Source organism: Marmota marmota, unplaced genomic scaffold (assembly GCF_001458135.2).
Source record: "Marmota marmota marmota unplaced genomic scaffold, marMar, whole genome shotgun sequence".
In the NCBI taxonomy this organism is placed as follows: Eukaryota; Metazoa; Chordata; class Mammalia; order Rodentia; family Sciuridae; genus Marmota; species Marmota marmota.
In genome coordinates, this window is record NW_026000026.1 from 22,723,524 (window position 1) to 22,743,679 (window position 20,156).

Genomic DNA, 20,156 nt, shown 5'->3' on the forward strand with positions numbered 1-20,156 from the left:
ATATATATATCATAGTTTCTTTATCCATTCATCTGTTGAAGGGCACCTAGGTTGGTTCCATAGTTTAGCTATTGTTAATTGAGCTGCTATAAACATTGATGTGGCTGTGTCACTGTAGTAAGCTGATTTTAAGTCCTTTGGGTATAAACCTAGGAGTGGGATGACTGGGTCAGATGGTAGTCCCATTTCAAGTTTTCTTAGAAATCTCCATACTGTTTCCCATAGTGGTTGCACCAATTTGCAGTCCCATCAGTAATGTATGAGTGTGCCTTTTTTCCCCACATCCTCACCAATAATTATTCTTGCTTGTGTTCTTGATGATTGCTATTCTGACTGGAGTGAGATGAAATCTCAGTGTAGTTTTAATTTGCATTTCTCTAATTGCTAGAGATGTTGAATATGTTTTCATATATTTGTTGATCGATTGTATTTCTTCTGAGAAGTGTCTGTTCAGTTCATTTGCCCATTTATTAATTGGGTTTTTTTTTTGGTGTTAATTTTTTTGAGTTCTTTATATATTCTGAAGATTAATGCTCTTATCTGAGGTGCGCATGGTAAAAAATTTTTTCCCATTCTGTAGGCGCTCTCTGAGAGTCATTTTTATTTCTCTCATGTCCCCATCCATCTATCAGCTCTGTCTTCATATTACATCCACTGTGCAACTACTTTCACCATCTCCACTACTAACATCATGGTCCATGCCACCATCTTTTTTTGCCCATATTTTAACAGCCTCCTTCCTGTGTGTGTATCCTTGGACTCCCTGAGTTTGTATTTGTCCCCTAAGCTCTTCCCTGCCCACCACCATGGTAGTCATAGTGATGCTCTTCAAATGCAAATCAGATCATGTCACCACCTTCTCAGAAACCTCCAATGACTTTCTATCTTATCCAGAATAAAAACCAAAGCATTTATAATGGCTTACAAAGGCCTTGAATGATTTTCCCCCTGCTACTTTTCTCCTCTTTGCCCATATACCACCTCAGATAAACTGCCCCCTTATCATTCATCAAATTAACCAAATTTCCTCCTTAAGAGTGTGACACTGGTCCTGTCTTCCCAGATTGTTCTTCTCACAGCCATTCTCCCACTTCCTTCAGATCTCTGTCCAACTGTGGTAAGGTAGAGGCCCACCCTGACTGTGCCATCTAGAACAGCAGCTCACCGGCTCCTGGCACCCATTGACCCTTCTGCCTCCCTTACTAGTCTGCTTAGCACTTATGATCTCTGACACTTTTTAAAAATATATATGTGTATGTGTATTTTTAGTTGTAGTTGGACATGATACCTTTATTTTATTTATTTTTATATGGTGCTGAGGATCAAACCCAGGGCCTCACACATCCTAGGTAAGTGCTCTACCCCTGAGCCACAACCCCAGCCCCTCTGACATTTTTTTTTAAATGTACTTGTTTATTGTCTGTCTCTCCCAGTAGATAGTAGTTGTGTGAGGACAGAGACTTTGTTCTGTTTGCTGCTACACACTATATTTCCACTTGCTAAGTGATGTTTGAGCCACAGAAGTCACTCAACAAAGATTTTTGAATAACTGATTTTGTTAATTGTGGCAAGTCTAGAAGAACAATACCATGTTCCAAAAGATCACATCAAATAAGGAAACTTGAAGGAACTGGGAATTTTAACGGAGAGAAGAAAAGATTTGGGAGAACAGGACAACTGTCTTCAGAAACATGGGGCTTCACATGTGGTTTTAAAGATCTGAACTTGAACTTGACATGCTTGGCTACTTCCGGTCATGGAGAGCTCAGTACTTTGTGAATGAAGCAATCAGTTCCACTATTTAATTGATATATCAGAAAGATACTTTAAACTAATATTTATTTCTCTTTGACTTCCTTTCATTCATTAATCTAATCTCCAGAGTTCAGACCAAGTTTAATCCCCTCTTCATGTGCAATGGGATGAAATGGACACCAGAGGTATGTTTAAGGAAATTAGAAAACAGAAAACTACAGTACTTTAATTTTGCAGAAAAGAATACATGAACTGAAAAATGAGAGGCTTGAGAAGATAAAGGGGGTTGTTGTGTTTTGGTGGGAAAGGGTTACACGACTGTGAGAGGAAAGAGAAGGAAGAGGGATAAGTTGGTGGTTATGGAGAAGAAGCTAGGAGAAAAGAACAAAAATGTCTGCTGCACCAGGGTATAATGAACCTTTTCTCAGGCTCCCCATGAACTAATCAGCAAAATATCTCTGCATTGTGAGTTGGGTCAAGTTTTTGAGATACACAGAAGTCCCGAGTCCAGTGAGTGTGGGGAAAGATTGAGGTTACTCATGAGAGTTGTGTCAACATGCAGGTTACAGGAAAGGCTATTAAAGGAGTGAGTTTAGATTTCTTTACGCTGGCATAAGAATAACATCTGCAGGGAATTATAATAATATCTATGCTTCTTTTCTAGTAAACTTTTTTTTTTAGAGAGAGAGAGAGAGAATTTTAATATTTATTTTTTAGTTTTTCGGCGGACACAATATCTTTGATTGTATGTGGTGCTGAGGATCGAACCCGGGCCGCACGCATGCCAGGCGAGCATGCTACCGCTTGAGCCACATCCCCAACCCTCTTATAAACTTTTGATCAACAAAAAAAGTTGTGTTTTGGTACTGGATTGAACCCAGGGGAGCTCTACCACTGAGTTATACCGTCAATCTTTTTTATTTTTTATTTTAAGACAAAATCTCACTAAATTGCTTAAGGCTGGCCTTGAACTTGCAATCCTCCTGTTCAACCTCCTGAGTAGTTGAGATGACAATTGTGAGCTACTGTGCCTGTATCAATAAAAATTTAATAATAAAATAAATGTGTTTCTGTGACTATCAAATTGTATGTAAAAGTGAGAGATTACTATTTTTTTAATTTTTAGTTGTGGATGGACACAATAACTTTATTTTGTTTGTTTATTTTTTTTATGTGGTGCTGAGGCAAGTGCTCTGTCACTGAGCTACAACCCTAGCCCCAAGGGATTGCTATTACTAGAGTAAACTGAAGATTGAATCAAATAACTTTCATTCTCAAAAATCTTCAATTCATTCATCCAGTCATTTATTAACTAATTTCTAAATTTCTGGAACTGTTGCCAGTCACAGTGGCACACATTTTTAATTTCAGTGATTTGAGAGACTGAGGCAAGAGGATCACAAATTCAAGGACAACTTCAGCAATTTAGCAAGGCCCTAAGCAATTTAGCAAGACCCTGTGTCAAGGGTATAGCTCAATTGGTAGAGTGCTGGTCTTGTATGCACAAGGCCCTGGATTTGATCCCCAGCATCACACACACCCACATAAAAAGACCCTGTCCCCCCCCCAAAAAAAAATTAAAAGTACTGGGATGTAGCTCAGTGGTAAAGTGTTCCTGGGCTCAATCCCCAGTACCAAATAAAATGAATAAAAATAAAATATTCCTGAAACTGTCCTAGATACAAAGATGGAGAAAGGTGTTATTGCCCCATAGGAGAAATAGTTACTCTTGCTTATAGAATTTAGTAAAGAATTCTTAGCATGGTATTATTAATCTGGTAGAATAAAAGTCTCATTTAGTCTTCCACAACATTTTCTTACATTTCTTATATTCAGAGCAGCTGTATCAGACCATTTGCTATACCCTAAAGATAGGTACACTTTTATTCTCTTTGCCTTTATGCTATAATATCAGTCTAGAATCCACTCATTCATTCAGTCACCAAAGGTATTTCACTCTTCTTTCTTCCTTCTTTCCTTTCTCCCTTCCTTTCTTTCTCTTTATTTATTTATTTTTTAATGTTGGGAATCAAACCCAAGGCTTTGAACATGCCAGGCAAGCACTCTACTGAGCTACACTTTCTGACCTTGGACTCTTCTTGTGCTAGGCACTATACTGTCAGGAACATAGAGATGAATAAAATAGCCCAGCAGCTTGGGAAACTGAGACAGGAGGATCGCAAGTTCAAAGCCAGCCTCAGCAACGGTGAGGCGTTAAGCATCTCACTGAGATGCTAAGCAACTCAATGAGACCTTGTCTTTAAAATAAAATACAAAATAGGGCTGGGGATGTGTTTGAATGGCCCTGAGTTCAATTCTTGTTACCTCAACACACACACACACACACAAACACAAAATGAATAAAATATAATCACTCTCCTCAAAGATCTAGCCTAAGAGAAAAGAATCATCTTTCCCCGATTCACCTATTGAAATTCTGCCTTTTCTTTAAGGCCCAAGATGAAATTTATGGCCTCTGTCTAGTTTTGATCCCTTTCCCTCAATTTATAACTTAGAATTACTTTGTATCTTTTCATTCCTTCTGTGTTAAAATGAGCTGTGTTGGTTACTTCTCCCTCCAGACCAGGAGCTCCTGGCAGGTTTTTTACATTTCTGCATCCCCCATCAGCAGTTAGCACAGTGCTTTGCACAAAATAAGCCTCAGGGACCGTTGGCTGAATGGGGGCGGGGATGGGGTGAACCTCAGACTACCTGGCAGGAGGCATAATAACATCAGAACACCCATGTTTAATTGAATTAGAAGACTGGGAATATGGCAAATCGGGCCACCCAGAAGAAGGCTTGTAGAATATACTGGGCAGTGACTTGTTTAAATTTATTCCAGATTTGTTTATTTCTTAAGTAAACTCCATCTGGGCCTCCAATAATCTGGCCACGAGGGTCCAGACCTAAGCCAAACATTCTGAGGTCATTCACTAGAAGAGTAATGGGACTTCTAGCACCCTTAAAATTTGTACAAATGTCAGCTGTTTGGAGTTAGGAACTAGAATCCTAAGTATCAGAACTAGTAGGTATGTAGAAATTGCTAACTCCCTCTCAGAAAAGGACACTAATTTGTCCAAGGTCACATGGCTGTGAAGAAATACTTGCATGTGTAAGCATAAGTGCATAAGTAGATGAATCTTCCCTTTACATCTTTTTTTTTTTTTTTTTTTGTGGTGCTGGGGATTGAACCCAGGGCCTTGTTTCCCTTTACTCTTTACCATGTGTAGAAACTCCCGGAAATGAGGATCAGACCTTCTTCCTGAAAGGTCAAAGTGACTCATCCCACTGGTTTTCTGATTCTTAACCTCTCCTGCTTTTGGACACAGACATGAACTCTTGGAGGATCCTTTGGCTAATCCCTGCCAAAACTTATGTTGAAGCATAGTGCCCTGCAACACGGAATTGAAAGGTGATGAGACCTTTAAGAGGCGGGGCCTAGTGGGAAGTGATGGGGTTATGACGGGCAGTGGGAAGGAATTAATGCTAGTCTTGTGGAACGGGTTAGATCTGATAGGAGTGAGAGCTAATTGGTATTAAAAAAAAAAAAAAAAAAAAAAGCCTGACCCTTCCCTATCTTGTTTTCTCTCTTTCCATATGACCTCCTCTGCATACACTTCTACCATGTGATGCCATCCACCGTGTTATGATGTAGTGGGAAGGCCCTCACCAGAGACTGAACAGATGAGACTGCCTGATTTTGAACCTTCAGCCTCCAGAACTGTGAGCTAAATAAACCCCTTTTCTTTATAAATTACCAAGCCTCAGGTATTTTGCTAGAGCAACAGAAAGTAGACTAAGATACTCTCCAAGTAATCCTATTACTTCTACAACCTGTGATTTCTCTTATCATGATTAGTAGCTATATAATACCTTAGTTTTTTCCTACCTTTTGGTTATTACAAATAATGCTGCTATGAACATTCATGTTCATGTTGGACATATATTTTCAATTCTCTTGGGTACATACTAATAGTGGGATTGTTGTGTCACATGATAATTCTATGTTTAACTTTTACATTCCTGCTGGCAATGTGTGGGGGTTCCAATTTCTCTACATCCTTGCCAACATTTGTTATTTCCTGTCTTTTTTATTGTGGACATTCTTGATGGTGTGAAGTGATATTTCATTGTAATTTTGATTTGTATTTCCTTAATGACTAATCATGTTGAGCATCTTTTCATATGTTTATTTCATATGGCATATATTCTTTGAGAAATGTCTGTTCAAATCCTTTGACCATTTAAAAATTGGTTTATAATCTGTCTTTTTATTTTTGAGTTGTAAGAGTTTTAAATATATTCCAGATACTAAACCCTTATCCAATATATCATATTCAAATATTTTTATCCTGTGTTTTGTCTTTTCACTTTAATGATAGTACCATTTTTTTGTTATACATGAACACAATATCTTTATTTTTGTTTATTTATTTTTATGTGGTGCTGAGGATTGAACCCAGGGCCTCACATGTGGGAGGCAAGCGCTCTACCACTGAGCCACACCCCTAGCCCCATAATAGTTCCTTTTGATTAAGTCCAATTTCTTTCTCTTTTGTTGCTTGTTCTTTTATACACACACACACACACACACACACACACACATATTTAGTTGTTAACAGACCTTTGTTTTACTAATTTATTTATATGTGGTGCTGAGAACCAAACCCAGTGCCTCATACATGCTAGGCAAATGCTCTGCCACTGAGCCACAATCCCAGCCCCTGCTTGTTCTTTTGTTTTATATTTAAGAAACCATGGCCCAATCCAAGGTCAGTATTTACACTTAGGTTTTCTTTTACATGGTTTATAGTTTTAAGTTTTATATTTATGTCTTTGATTCATTTTGAGTTAATTTGTGTGTGTATAGTATGAGGTTGAGATTCCATTTGATATCCAGCTGTTTCTTCCTCTTCTATTTCTTGGAAGAGTTTATCAAGGATTGCAGTTAATTCTTCTTTAAATATTTGGTGGAATTCACCAGTGGAATAGTTTGGGCCTGGGCTTTTTGTAGGAAGTGTTATAATGACCAATTTCCCCAGTTCCCTTCTGTTCTATTTATTCTAAATCTATGCAAAATTTTGTGCCTTCCTGGTGATTTGTTTGTTTACTCTAAGCTATCTAATTAGTTGGCAGATAGTTACTGTATTACCTTATTTTTATTTTTAATTTTTATTTATTTAGTTTTTTGGTGCCAGGGATTGACTTTAGGGGCACTTAACCACTGAGCCACATCCCCAGCCCTATTTTGTCTTTTATTTAGAGACAGGGTCCTACTGAGTTGCTTAGCACCTCACTCTTTGATGGGGCTGGCTTTGAACTTTTAGCCTTCTGAGCCTCTGGGATTCAGGTGTGCACCACCACGCTGGGTGTAGAGTATTCCCTTATAATTCTATTTATTCCTGCAATGTCAGTAGGGAGGTTCTCCTTTAATTCCTGATTTTCATAATTTGTCCTCTCCTCCCCTCAGTCTAGCTAGTGTTATCAATTTTGTTGATCTTTACAAAGAACCAACTTCTAGATTGTTGATTTTCTTTATCATTTTTTCTTTTCTCTATTTCATTTATCTGCTCCAATCTTTGTTAATTCTCTTCTCTGCTTGATTCAGGTATAATTTCTCCTCTTTTTCTAGTTTCTTCAGGCAGAAGATTAGGGTATTGTTTTTTTATTCTTTTTTATTCCAGGTATTTCATTTCCCTCTTTCTATAATTTAGCTGCATCTCATACATTTCTGGGTGTCGTGGTTTTCATTTTTATTTACCTCAAATTATTTTCTAGATTATCTATTTTTCTTTGACACATTGGTTACTAAGTACTGTGTTATTTATATACATTGTGAATTTCCCCCAGTTCCCTTCTGTTGTTGATTTCTAATTTAATTCCATTGTAGTCAGAGAATATATCCTTAGTGTTTAGTTTTTTGAATGATTGAGACTTGTTTCATGACCTAACATGTGAGCTATCCATGAAAATGGTCTATATGTGCTTGAGAAGACTTCATTCTGCCATTGTTGGATGGAGCGCTCTACAGATGTGTCAGAGTCCCGTTAATGTAGAGTGTTGTTAAAATTTCCTGCATCATTACTGATTTTCTGCCACTATTGAAAATGTAGCACTGAAGTTTCTATTATTGAGTTTCTGACTTCAATTCTTCCAAATTTTTTGCTCCATTTTGGGGAACAAATATATTTATAATTGTATGTTCCTGATACAGTGGCCCTTTTCTTATTATAAATGCCTTTATTATCACTCATAGAATTTTTTTGGTCTAAAGTCTAATATTTGATATTTGTATAGTCACTCCAGTTCTTTGATAGTTGCTATTTGCATGGTACATATTTTTCTAAATCCTTTTACTTCTAATCTATTTGTATCTTTGATTCTAAAATGTGTGTCTTATAGACAACATACAGTTGGATCTTGTTTTTTGTTCAGTTGACAATATATACCTTTTGATTAGATTGTTAATCCATTCACATGTAATATTATTCATATGGTTGGATGTATAATGGACATATTTCTTTTGGTTTTCTACTATGTCTCATGTTTTTCTGTTCTTCTTTTCTCCCTTTGCTACATTCTTTGGTATGATATAGATATTTTATAGTGAACCATTTTGATACTTTTAATGATTTTGTTTTTTTGGTACTAAGGATTGAACCCAGGGGTGCTCAACCTCTGAGCTACGTCCCAGCCATTTTTTATATTTTATTTAGAGATAGGGTTGCTGAGTGCCTCACTAAGTTGCTGAGACTGACTTTGAACTCATGATCCTCCTTCCTCAGCCTTCCCAGCCACTGGGATTAGAGGCGTGCGACACCATGCCCAGCACTTTAATGATTTTTTAAAAACGTTTTTTTAGTTGTCAATGGACCTTTATTTTATTTATTTACATGTGGTGCTGAGAATCAAATCCAGTGCCTCACACATGCTAGGCAAGCTCTCTACTACTGAGCCACAACCCCAGCCCACCTTTAGTGATTTTTAAAGACATATTTTTAAATTATTTTCTTGGTAGTTAATTTAGGGATTATAATATATACCTTAATTTTTCAGAATGTGCCTCAGAGCTATTTATTTTTCAGCTTTTGCTTTTTAATAATAACAACCACCCCTTATATTTGCATAGTGCTTTGCAGTTTATAGATTGATTTCATATACCTTATCTTATGTTGTTCATAAAACAGCAATATGAAGTAAGCAGGTCTAGAATTTTATTCTCATTTTGATGAGAAAACAGAATCTGAGAGGTGAAATGACTGCACAAAGTCACACAGCCAGAGGATGGCAGAATCAGAATCACAACTCAGGCCACATTTATTTATTCATATATTAATTCATTCTGTCAGACATATTGGTTGATACCTACAAACAGCATGGAACGAAAGATTCCCCAAGATGCCCTGAATATTCATTCCCAATTGTATTAAGCAGCTATTGTATTGGTTCTAGACTGATACAATTTTTACATTTTGATAAGCTCACACTTCAGAAGAGAAGACAGAAATGATTACAATACAAGGTAATGATGTTACGATGTTATACCAGAGACTGTGAAACATGCTTTGGGATAGTAGAGGGGGGAATGTAGAACTATGGGTGGGAGAAATCAGGGATGACTTTACAGAGGAAATGACATTTGAGCTAGGTTTCAAAGGATGTATAGGAGTTTGCCAGAGAGAGGAAAGAACGTGACATGAAATGGCACAGCCGAAAGGATGTGGTTTGTTTGGGAAAACATGAATAGTTTGAAGCGGCTAGAAAGGAAGGTTGAGAAAGGAAGAGGGGTTGAAGATGAAGCCACAGAAAAGACAGGTTGGTGCTGGATTGTGGAGGGCCTTGAATTCCATACGAAGAAGTTAGAATTTTATGAACAGCAGAACTAGAGAATTCTGGACAGAAGACTGGCAGGCTTTAGAAAGAGTAATTTGATGGCACCTTTGTGAGGGATCTAAAGGAGCATCAGATGTGGTTCTGGTCCAGGTTAGAGCTGGTGCATGCCTGAACTAACGTGGTGGCTACATTAATGAAAGAAGGTTAAGATGACAGCTGAGAGCCTGTACCTCTGGCTCATACTCCAAGATCTCCCTCCTCTATGGATTTGCTTCTTCCATCTTCTCCTTTATCTTTTTTTTTTAATATTTTTTTAGTTGTCAATGAATCATTTATTTTATTTATTTATATGTGGTGCTGAGGATGGAACCCAGGGCCTCACACAAGCCAGGCAAGCGCTCTACCACTGAGCCACAACTCCAGCCCTCTGCTTTACCTTTTGCTCCTTGTTTGAGATAAGGCCTAGTCTAGCCTTGATCTAGATTAGTGTCTAGGACAAGCCCTGTAGCTTGAGATCAGCAGGTTTCTACCTATCTGAAGTCCTCTTTTTACAATACAGCTGAAGAGGAAAGAATCCTTCTACAGCTTACTGTCCAATGATCTGTAGCAACTCCCAGCTTGTGAATAACCAAAGAAGAACCCCCCTGCATTAGAGGTTAGAGGACCAATACTATGAACCCTTACCCTATCTTTTCCACCATGTCCCACCGTTCTTCTAATAACCAGTCACACTGGGCTAGATATCCTTCATAACATTTGCTTGGCTTTTCCTTAACTCTTGGTGTTATTAAAGCTGTTCTATCTACCTTTCTTATCTATGCATCATTATATCTTACCTATCTACAAATCCCACTCTCCTTTTCTCTCCAGAATTCTTCAGTTTTTTGAGAAAGGAAGAGGGGTTGAAGATGAAAGAAAGAAAGCATAAATCATAGAAGACAAAGAAAGGGTTTAAATCCTGGCTCTGCCACTTACTTTGCTTATTCTCAGTAAGCATATTTCCTAATATAAAGTGAGAAGAATGTGTGTATCTCACAAGATCTCAGAAAACATTAAATGATAAACCCCAAAACTATGAAGCTATATGCAAATGACAGCCACAATAGTAAATAACAACATAACATTTTATTTGTACATTTTTTCCAGTTATTAGAAAAATTATATTTTTCTGTATAACCTAGATCCTGTATCCTATTAGGACATCCTGTCCTTGTATTGTTTTTATTTGTATGTTTTATCTTCCCAACTCAGATGAACCACCAGATGAGGTACCTGAGGACCAGAGCCTAATCATTTTGTTTCCAACATACATAATACAAACTTGTTACTCATAAACATTTACTGAATGTGTAAATACACAACTGATGGGAGTGTAAATACACTCAGAGGTTTGTTTACTTTTTGTGTTTGTGTGTGTGATGCTGGGGATTGAACCCAGGGCCTTGTGCATGCAAGGCAAGCACTCTACCAACTGAGCTATATCCCCAGCTCTGTTTTGTTTTTATTTGTTGTTGTTTTTTGGTTGCCCAGCACTTGAAGCTTCTTTATCTGTGTAAGATTGATTGATTGATTTTTACTGGAGATTGAATCTTTATCTGTGTAAGATTGATTGATTGATTTTTACTGGAGATTGAACTCAGGGGTGCTCTCCTGTTTTTGTTTTTGTTTTTTTTGGTATCAGAGATCAAATCTGGGGAACTTAACCACTGAGCCACATTCCCCAGATCCTCTTATTTTTTATTTATTTTGAGACAGGGTCTCACTAAGTTGCTGAGGCTGGCTTTGAACACGAGCCTCCTGCCTTAGCCTCCTGAGCCACAGGGATTACAAGTGTGCAACACCATTCCTGTCCCCACAACAACTTTTTTTTTTTTTTTTTATGGTGCTGGGGATTGCACCCAGGGGCACTTAACCACCGAGTCACATCCCCATCTGTTTTTATATTTTGAGACAGGGTCTTATTAAATTGCTTAGGGCCTTGCTAAGTTGCTAAGGCTGGCCTCAAATTTGTGATCTTTCTGCTTCAACCTCCCAAGGTGCTGGCATTATAGGTATGTGCCCCAACACCAGGCTTTCTGTGTGAGTTTTAATGGGAGACAGGGTCCCACTTCCCACAAGAGAAGCCAATGTTACTCTCCACCCCACCTTATTGCTAAGGCACAGGCAACATGATATAGGAGTGGTCATTTGGACATTCCAACTTAGGACTTTGAATCTTTAACAAATGATGTGAAGGCAAAGGGGACAGAGGAGAACTCATTAAGATGGCAGCAGGCATTGGTGAGGGAGGCAGTGATTCCCGCTGTAGTATCCATAACTAGACTAGTCTTGTGGCATGGTTGTGATCCCTGATTCTATTTTCTGAGGTTGATTAGCTGATCTTCCCATCAGCTCTGAGGATTACTTGATAACCTTTCAAAATACTTATTTACTCTTAAGTTTGTAAAGTTGGTTTCTGTTGCTTTTAACTAAGCGTCTTAGCATACTTCTGGGGTAAGGATTTGAGGAGAAACAGAAAATAGGGGACTTTCTGTTTTGTTTTTTTTTTTCTTCTTTATTTGTAAACTGTATCATTACTGCTGTATTATTTTTTCCACTTAGAAATATGCTTTTGCTGGGCACGGTGGCTCATGCCTGTAATCCCAACGGCTCGGAAGGCTCAGACAGGAGGATCACGAGTTCAAAGCCAGCTTTAGCAACTTAGTGAGGCACTAAGGAAATCAGTGAGACCTTGTCTCTAAATAAAATACAAAATAGGGCTGGGGATGTGGCTCAGTGGTCAAGTGCCTCTGAGTTCAATCTCCCCAGTACCAAAAAAAAAAAAAAAAAGGAAAGAAAAAGAAATATGCTTTTAAAATAAATAACTGAGGGGGCTGGGGTTGTGGCTCAGAGATAGAGCGCTCGCCTAGCACGTGCAAGGCCCTGGGTTCGATCCTTAGCACCACATAAAAATAAATAAACAAAATAAAGGTATTGTGTCCAAATATAACTAAAAAATAAAATATTTTAAAAAATAAATAAATAACTGAGAACACATTTGGGTAAAGTGAAATGGTAGAAAATAAAATTAAACTGGGGGGTGGGGGATGGGGTTGTGGCTCAGTGGTAGAGCGCTTGCCTAGCATGTGTGAGGCACTGGGTTCTATCCTTAGCGCCACACTAAAAAATAAATTAATTAAATAAAGGTATTATGTTCATCTACAACTAAAAAAATTAAAAAATAAAAGAAAATTAAGAAATTGAGTTGGGGCCCAATTATGCCAGGGATTGAATGTCATTTGAGGATTTTGAAATTAAGTCAATAAGCATGGGAAATTTTTTTTCAATGACATCAGATCTGTGTTTTTTTGTTGCCATGTGAAAGATGCATTAGAACAGAGAAACTAGAGACAAGGAGAAAACCTAGGATGAGGGTATCAACATTGTCTGGGCAACATATTGAGAAAATTTTGAGAGACAGAGGGAGAGGGAGAGATAAAGAGAAAGAGGGAGGTCCATGCACCTGTGTGCGCTCGTGCATAAGCACATTGAGTTTACTGGAAGCAGAAACTGAGGGTTTGAGAGACAATATGTTTTCCAAGGACAAGGAGCAGGATTGAGCTGATGGAGAAGCTTAAACTGCATTGTAGATCCAACAAAGACCCAATCAACCTGGCAGAGAACTCTGGAGTGAATACTGCTCATCAAAGTTGTCCTGCAGTTGGCCCAAATGGCTAACCTTTATACCCATGCCTTCCTTGCTCAGTCGCCAGATGAGGGCAGCCCCAGGATGGGCATGATCTCTTTCAGGACTATTCTTTGTAGCTGAGGCAGCTACAAAGCAGCTACACCAAAGCAGCAGGAGGCACCCTGCTGGCTATACTCCCTGAGGGTGAATAGCAAGTCTTCATTGGAGGTTGAACCAGGTGGCACACTCCTGTGCCTGGCACAGAGACAGAATTATGATATCTTGAACAAAAGCACTGGGGTGGGGCTGGGGTTGTGGCTTGGCGGTACAGCACTTGTCTAGCATGTACGAGGCCCTGGGTTCAAGTCTCAGCACCACATAAAAATAAATAAGTAAAAATAAAGGTACAACTAAAAAATAAATATTTAAAAGAAAATAGCACTGGGGTGAAAAGGAGGGCATGGATTCTACAGATTCTGTGGTTTTGTAGATGGGGATAAAGAAGAGAGAGTAAATAAAGGTTAACACTGAGGTCTCTACATTTATATGATTTGATTATATTACCTACTAACAGTAAACAGCAGAAGAGAGAGAAAGAGAACAAGTTTGGGCAAAAAGTTAATAAATTTAATTTTAAATACATTGACTCTGAAATGCCTATAAAATATTAAGGTAAAGATGATTTTCAAGAATCAGGGCAAATGGGAGGTTTGAAGGTCTATAGCCATTGCTATATTTATCAACAATATATATGCTACATACATTATTTAATACTTACAATGCCTCTATGAGGTAGGAATTATTTTTCTTACAATCTTTCTGTATATTTTATTATACCTTTTATGAATGAAGAAACTGAGACTTGAAGAAGTTAAATGCTTGGGTCAAAAACCTTAAGTCTGATGACAAAACACATGCTCCTAAAGAAAATATAGCTTTTCCATGGAAACCACACCACAGATAGATGGTATTTGAAGCCACAGATAGATGGCATTTGAGGTCACTCAGGAAGGGTATAGTTTTAAGGTGAACAAGCGAAGTCAAAAAGTGGCATTCTAAGGAAGCCAACGTTGTCCAGAGTGAATTGAGTAAGATGACAACATCAAAGAGATTGAAAAAGAGTGACCAGAACAGCTTTTATAAATTAGAAGTGTGGTATCTTCTAAGTTAAAGTAAAAAAAGGAGGTCTCTAATTCATACAGTTAAATGTTGCAGATATCATGGAGAATGAGAATTTGACAATTATAGGCTACTAATGATCTTACTGCAGTTCATAGAAGAAGCCAGAATACAAAGTGGGTTGAAGAGAGGGAGATAAGGAAGTGGGAGCAAGGGTATATGGTCCACTATTCCAGAAGTTTTATAAAATAGGGGGGAAATTATGTCTTATACACAAGCAAGAAATTTATTAATATTATTTAATTGATTAATTAATAACTCATTGTTTCCATATTACTTGGATTTTACACTTCCACCATTTTTCTGGTTATTTTCTTCTACTCCTTTCATACCAATGTCCCTTCCCAAGTCGGACACACATGGAGACATTGAATGTTATTTATTTTGGTTGTGGACAACTTGTTTTATTTGGTTGCGTGTTTTGAATACCTCAGGCAATTCTATCTCTCTTTGGAGGATGGGCCATAGACACTCCCTGCCCCAACTCCATCATCTGTTTTCCACAAAGATAGATAAGCACTCATTTTTCAGACCAATTCAATGATGCGGAAAGTTGTTAGGTTCTTTCCCTGCCACCCCCTTCTCTTCAGCACTTCTAAGGTTCTTAACAAACCAAGTACTTTATCTCCCTAGCCTCTCCATGTCCCTTGGTGGGCAGATCTTAGAGAAGAAAGAAACTGTCACTCCAAACCTTCTGGGATATTGTGTCCCAGTTGGAGAGTCTGTCTGACTTCATGTGACTGAAACCTTCTCTTGCCAGTCCTCATCAATCTATTTCTTTCTCAGAGGCAGTTGGAGAGTAATTAACATCGCCGTCCACCTGTGCACAGGAAGATGCCCACAGCCACGCCAGCAATGATGAAACTGCCCACCAGGACACCCAAGACCAGTGAAGTGTAGGAGCGGCCTCTTTGACTCCCTGCAGAATATGCAGAGAATTAGCTTAAGAATGCACCCTGCCCCAGGAGTCCATGGGTTGAGTTAAACCTCAAGGGATTTCTGTCCCAAAGTAAAGGGGCCACCAGTTCACTCTGTGATGTAAGCTGTGTGTGCTCTGTCCCCTACCACCAGCCCCAAGGCCTCTTGTTCAAGGTATCCATCCTTCAGTACCATCAGTTTGATGGGAACCTGCCCCCTCCCCAATACAGGACCAGCCCAGTACCCTGGTACCTTTGGAATTATCTGTTGAGATCTGTTTGTGTTGCCGCACATACTGTACACAGGTATCCTGTAGGAATTCCTGCAGTTCATATCGAGTGCGATTGTAGGCATTGAGCTGCTTCAGGGTAAAGGTGACCACTCTGGAGGGTTCCTGGGGGGCTGCCACCCACAGGGCTTTCTCTGGCTTAAAAATCACAAAGGAGCTTCCATTCACAGCCACTTCAAAGAAGACTCGGGCCTTTGAATCCTGCTCGGGAGGCAGCTCACAGCCCAGGAAGCAGGTGACAATGAGAGGAACTGCAGAGAGGGACTCAGGGTCAGGGTGCTGTGTGGAGAGGGAGCCAGATGCTGGGGGCTGTCCACCATGGGGAAGAGGACATGGTAGGGGGCTGTAGGGAGAAAAAGACTGGTGTGGGGGACGCTGTGAGGAGATGGGAGGGGTCTGGAGTTAGACTGCTAGAGGCTGTGTAAGGAGGGGCCGGGGACTATGAAGAAAAGGGGGACTATTAGAGAAAGAAGTTGGGACTTTGAGGAATGGGAGTGGAAGCTTCCAGAGAAGAAATTGGGGTATTTGAGGGGGAGGGTTTGGAGGTTTGTGGGGGACACGTGAGCAAAGTCATCAGCGTTTGTGAAGATGGGTGGCTGGAGAGTAAAGGAGGAAAGGTTGGGGTTGTGTGAAGGGAAGGGTGGGGGGTCTGTGAAGGAAAAAAGAGGACTGGGAGGCAAGGAATGGGGAGTTGTCAGTGATACTTCCGGGGCCAGGGTGGGTCAGGGACACTGCCTCCCAACAGGGTTCACCCCAAGAGGTCACACCAGCCAAAAGAGGGTCTGATGAGGTGCTCTCTTAGCTAGAACACGGGCTCCTCTCCAGCCTCCAGCTCCCACCCAGTAATCTCCCTGGGCTCAGGATGCCACCCAGGACCCAAAGCAGCTCCGCCCACACAAAGGCCACGCCCACTTGCCCACGCCCACCAGCAAGATCCCCTCCCTAGAATACGGTCCTTCCCTCGAAGCCCCACCCCAATTCCCTCAGGCCCCGCCTCCCCTTCCCGTAGAGGCCTCCCGCCAGCCGCTCTCAGGCCCCGCCCCGGGCGCGTCCCCCTACTTACAGGTCACGCCTTGCTCCCGTTCCCGATGCACCAGTTGCACGAGGCCATGAAACTGGCTCAGGTAGAGCTGCAGGCTGCTTTTCGTGCGCGCCCAGCTCTCGGAATTCTCCAAAGGCTGCAGTTGGAGGATCGTGACGTTGTTGCCCGGGCCTTCCAGCGTGTGTGTCAGCTGTCCACCCAGCGACGCGTTGCCCCGGTACCACACGTGATAGGGGTCACGGAAGTAGGAGATCTGGAGCATGTGGAGGCTCTGTGGGCCTGGGGGCAGCGTCAGCGCGTCAGGGACACTGGCGTTGGAGCTGGCGGCTGGCAGCAGGAGATAATAACTCCCTACTCAAAGGCCGGCTGCCCACCTACTTGACCCTATAAAGTGCCCAGTTTTTGATGCTGACAATAACCCAGCCAGGAAAACAAGACAGGGATTATTATCTTCACTTAACAGATGAGGAAACTGAGGCCTGCAGCTGAGAGACACACCCTTCTTTGGTTTCCTTTCTCTACTCCCTCTCCCCATTTTTGGTTGGTCATCAAACCCTGACCTACAATAAAATCCCAATTCGATCTCCTGTTACCTGTCTCCTATGTCTCTGCCCTAGTTCAGGCCTCTTCAATTCTAATCTGGACTCAGGTAGTAATTTCTTACCTCATCCTCCTGCACTCATTTCTTAGTTTTATTCCTTCTGATTGGACCTCCACCTGACCCAGGGATTAGAGCTAGTCGGTCTCAAAGGCCTCCAGTGAGGGATGGGGATATAACTCAGTTGGTAGAGTGCTTGCCTTGCATGCACAAAGCCCTGGGTTCAATCCCCAGCATGCTCCCCCACACACAGTTCTCCAATGATACATCCCTCCCCCTCATAATAAAAAATAATCATAGTTTAATATCCATTAAGTGATTATTAGGACCTGGATACTGTGCTTTACACATATTATTATCTTATTTGTGACTTCCCCTGAGGAGTTAATGGAGTAGCTACTGTTATTAACCCTAGTGTATATGGAAGGCAGGCTAAGATGGTATAGCAGAACTAAAGTCAGTCTGCTGTGTTGCCTCCCCATAGAAACCTGTCCACAGAACAAGTCCAGTGACCTGGTCCTAGCTGCATTTTCTGGTCTCTTCCCAGAACTTAGATATATCAAACTATTTCTGTTCCTCATGCTTTTGGTTGACATGTGAATACCATGTCAGAGTTGCTCTGCCTCCGTTGTTCTGCCTGGCAAATTTCTCTTGATGTTTGAAGATCTGGCTCAGTTGCCCTCTCATTTTTATCCTCCCAGACACGTGGATCTGTTTCAGGGTCCTAGACCATTTTGTGCTAGCATGTATTTCTAGGATTCCAAGTGGAAGTCTCCAAACACACACTGTCTTCAGTGGACTCCTCCAGGCTATGGAGCCATAACTAGAACCATATGAGTCTGGTTATCTCTGAGAGTCTCCTGCACCCAGAAAGGGGCCTGGCACAGAGTTGATGCCAAGAGAATTTTTGAATGAGTGTGGGTTTGAAATTAGTGTATGTGTTTTGTCTGCATTTGCATTTGAGAAGTTGTGCCCTGTGTCTGCAGGTGTGAATAAATGTCTCTGTGTGAGTAACTTTAGACATGGTCCTTAACTTCTCTGTGGCCCAGTTTCCTTCTCTGTAAAATGCATAGAATATCACCCACTTTGTGGGATACTGTGGGGGCTAAAGGAATCAGTACATGTATTAAGCAGCAGACGTTCTTTGAATACTGATTATTATCTGCTTCTTCTCTGAGGGGGTGACTGAAACTATAGGGATTGTGGGAGAAGAGAGAGGAGCTCCTGTGTAATTATAATACAGGGCAAAAACTCCCCTCTTCTGCTGAAATGGGGCCACTTTGAGCAGCCTGATATCTATGAGCTCTCCTATTGATCACAGCTTCTACCACCCACCCCAATTCTACCTTATCAGTTGCATCCAGTCTTCCTCCATCTTCCTTAGTCTTGGTTTCTGCCCCACCTGTCTCAGCCTGTCAGTTCTCCCAGTGTTGTCCCATTCCCTCCATTGATCTTCTTTTTTTTTTTTTTTCCATTGCTCTTCTTATCTCTTCCCATCTTCCCTAGACTTTTCCTTATCTCTATCACCCTCAGCTCTCCCTCTGCAGGCTTCACGTCATTTCTCCCTCCCTCTGATGCTGGTTTCTTCACCCTCTACCAGTCCCGTTCCTATTTTTCCAGTCCTCTGATTTCCCCAAGGCTTTTCCAGTTCCTCCTTCCCAGAGACTTAACTGTACTTCAGTTAAGTCTTTGGGACACAAAACAGTGCCCTGGACCTTGCCTGCTCTAGAGAGATCCAGCCGGCTGCAGACATAGATGCTGTGGGATTAGATCCCCTCTAGTCTTTTCCAGGTACCCAGACAGACTGAGAGTCTCCAGAACCAAGCCAGGCAGGAGACATGCCCCCAACTCACCCTGTGAGGCTTCCTGGCTACAAAAGACCCAGCCAGGCAGCAGTAGTAGCGGCAGCAATGTTGTCAGCATCCTGAAGTTCTTGATCCCCCCCTGGGCTCCCGTCGGGGTCAGGCTGGGGGTTCCGCTGGCTGCAGCCGGCGGGGGGAAAGAAGTGAGGCTGTCTGGGAACAGGCAGAGGTTCAGCAGAGGATGGAAAGAGGCCAGGGAATGTCAGGAGGAAGAGGGTGTTAGGCTTTTAGAGTGTTATTCCTACTCTGCCTCATTTCCTACTAGGGGGCCGGCCTCCCTTTGCCCTCCCTCGTCCCCGCCCAGCATTGCGCCCTACTGCCTAGACCTGCCTTTTCCCTTAGCCTAGGGCTGCTTCCCAGGGAGCGGAAAAGGGGGAGAAGGGCTTGCTGAGAAGTTCCGCCCGCGCTGAGTCAAGTGGTGGGTGGGGCATCTGCTTTCAACTTACAGCGGACTCCAGGGTGTAGAGATCAGCAGGTTACGGATAGGGAAATTGAGGCCCTGGGAGGATAGGGATTTGCCCAAAGTTTATACATCATGGTGGTGACAGACCCAGGATTAGAATTTAGTTTTCTAGGGTATTCGCCTACACTTCATCAGAATTTTAAGTATGTAGCAATTACACAATCAGGGATCTTGCTGTAAGAAATAGTCACAAATTGTGCATAAAAGAGCTCATTGTTTGAGCTGGGCGCGGTGGGCACACACCTGTAATCCCAGCGGCTGGGGAGGCTGAGACAGGAGGATGGAGAGTTCAAAGCCAGCCTCAGCAACAGCGAGGCGCTAAGCAACTCAGTGAGACCCTGTCTCTAAATAAAATACAAAATAGGGCTGGGGATGTGGCTCAGTGGTTGAGTGACCCTGAGTTCCATCCTTAGTACAAAACAAACAAACAAACAAACAAAAACAAACCAAAAAACCAACCAACCAACAAACAAAAAAAACCTCATTCTTTGTAATAGGAAAGCATTATGAACAATCTATGTAAATCTCAGGACAGGGTTTGTTACAT

The 20,156-nt window shown here is 41.2% G+C and overlaps 1 protein-coding gene and 1 long non-coding RNA gene across 3 annotated transcripts; both read right to left on the reverse strand.

Moving 5' to 3' along the window:
• Window positions 1-10,701: 10,701 nt before the first annotated feature.
• LOC125619008 lies at window positions 10,702-11,281 on the reverse strand. Its single transcript, XR_007350471.1, has 2 exons — window positions 11,228-11,281; window positions 10,702-11,180 (listed from the first exon to the last, which is right to left on the reverse strand). It is a non-coding gene; the product is annotated as an uncharacterized LOC125619008 (long non-coding RNA).
• A 3,378-nt stretch (window positions 11,282-14,659) lies between these two features.
• On the reverse strand, window positions 14,660-19,421 carry Procr (protein C receptor). 2 transcript variants are annotated; one of them, XM_015481349.2, is made up of 4 exons: window positions 19,138-19,421; window positions 16,708-17,013; window positions 15,608-15,895; window positions 14,660-15,356 (listed from the first exon to the last, which is right to left on the reverse strand). In XM_015481349.2, exons 1-4 carry the CDS (start codon window positions 19,205-19,207, stop codon window positions 15,241-15,243), a joined length of 780 nt encoding a protein of 259 aa, XP_015336835.1. In that variant the 5' UTR covers window positions 19,208-19,421; the 3' UTR covers window positions 14,660-15,240. The 2 variants fall into 2 exon arrangements, with proteins under 2 accessions (XP_015336835.1, XP_015336842.1); XM_015481356.2 differs by having other exon boundaries at window positions 16,708-16,965; window positions 19,138-19,418.
• Between the last annotated feature and the right edge of the window lie 735 nt (window positions 19,422-20,156).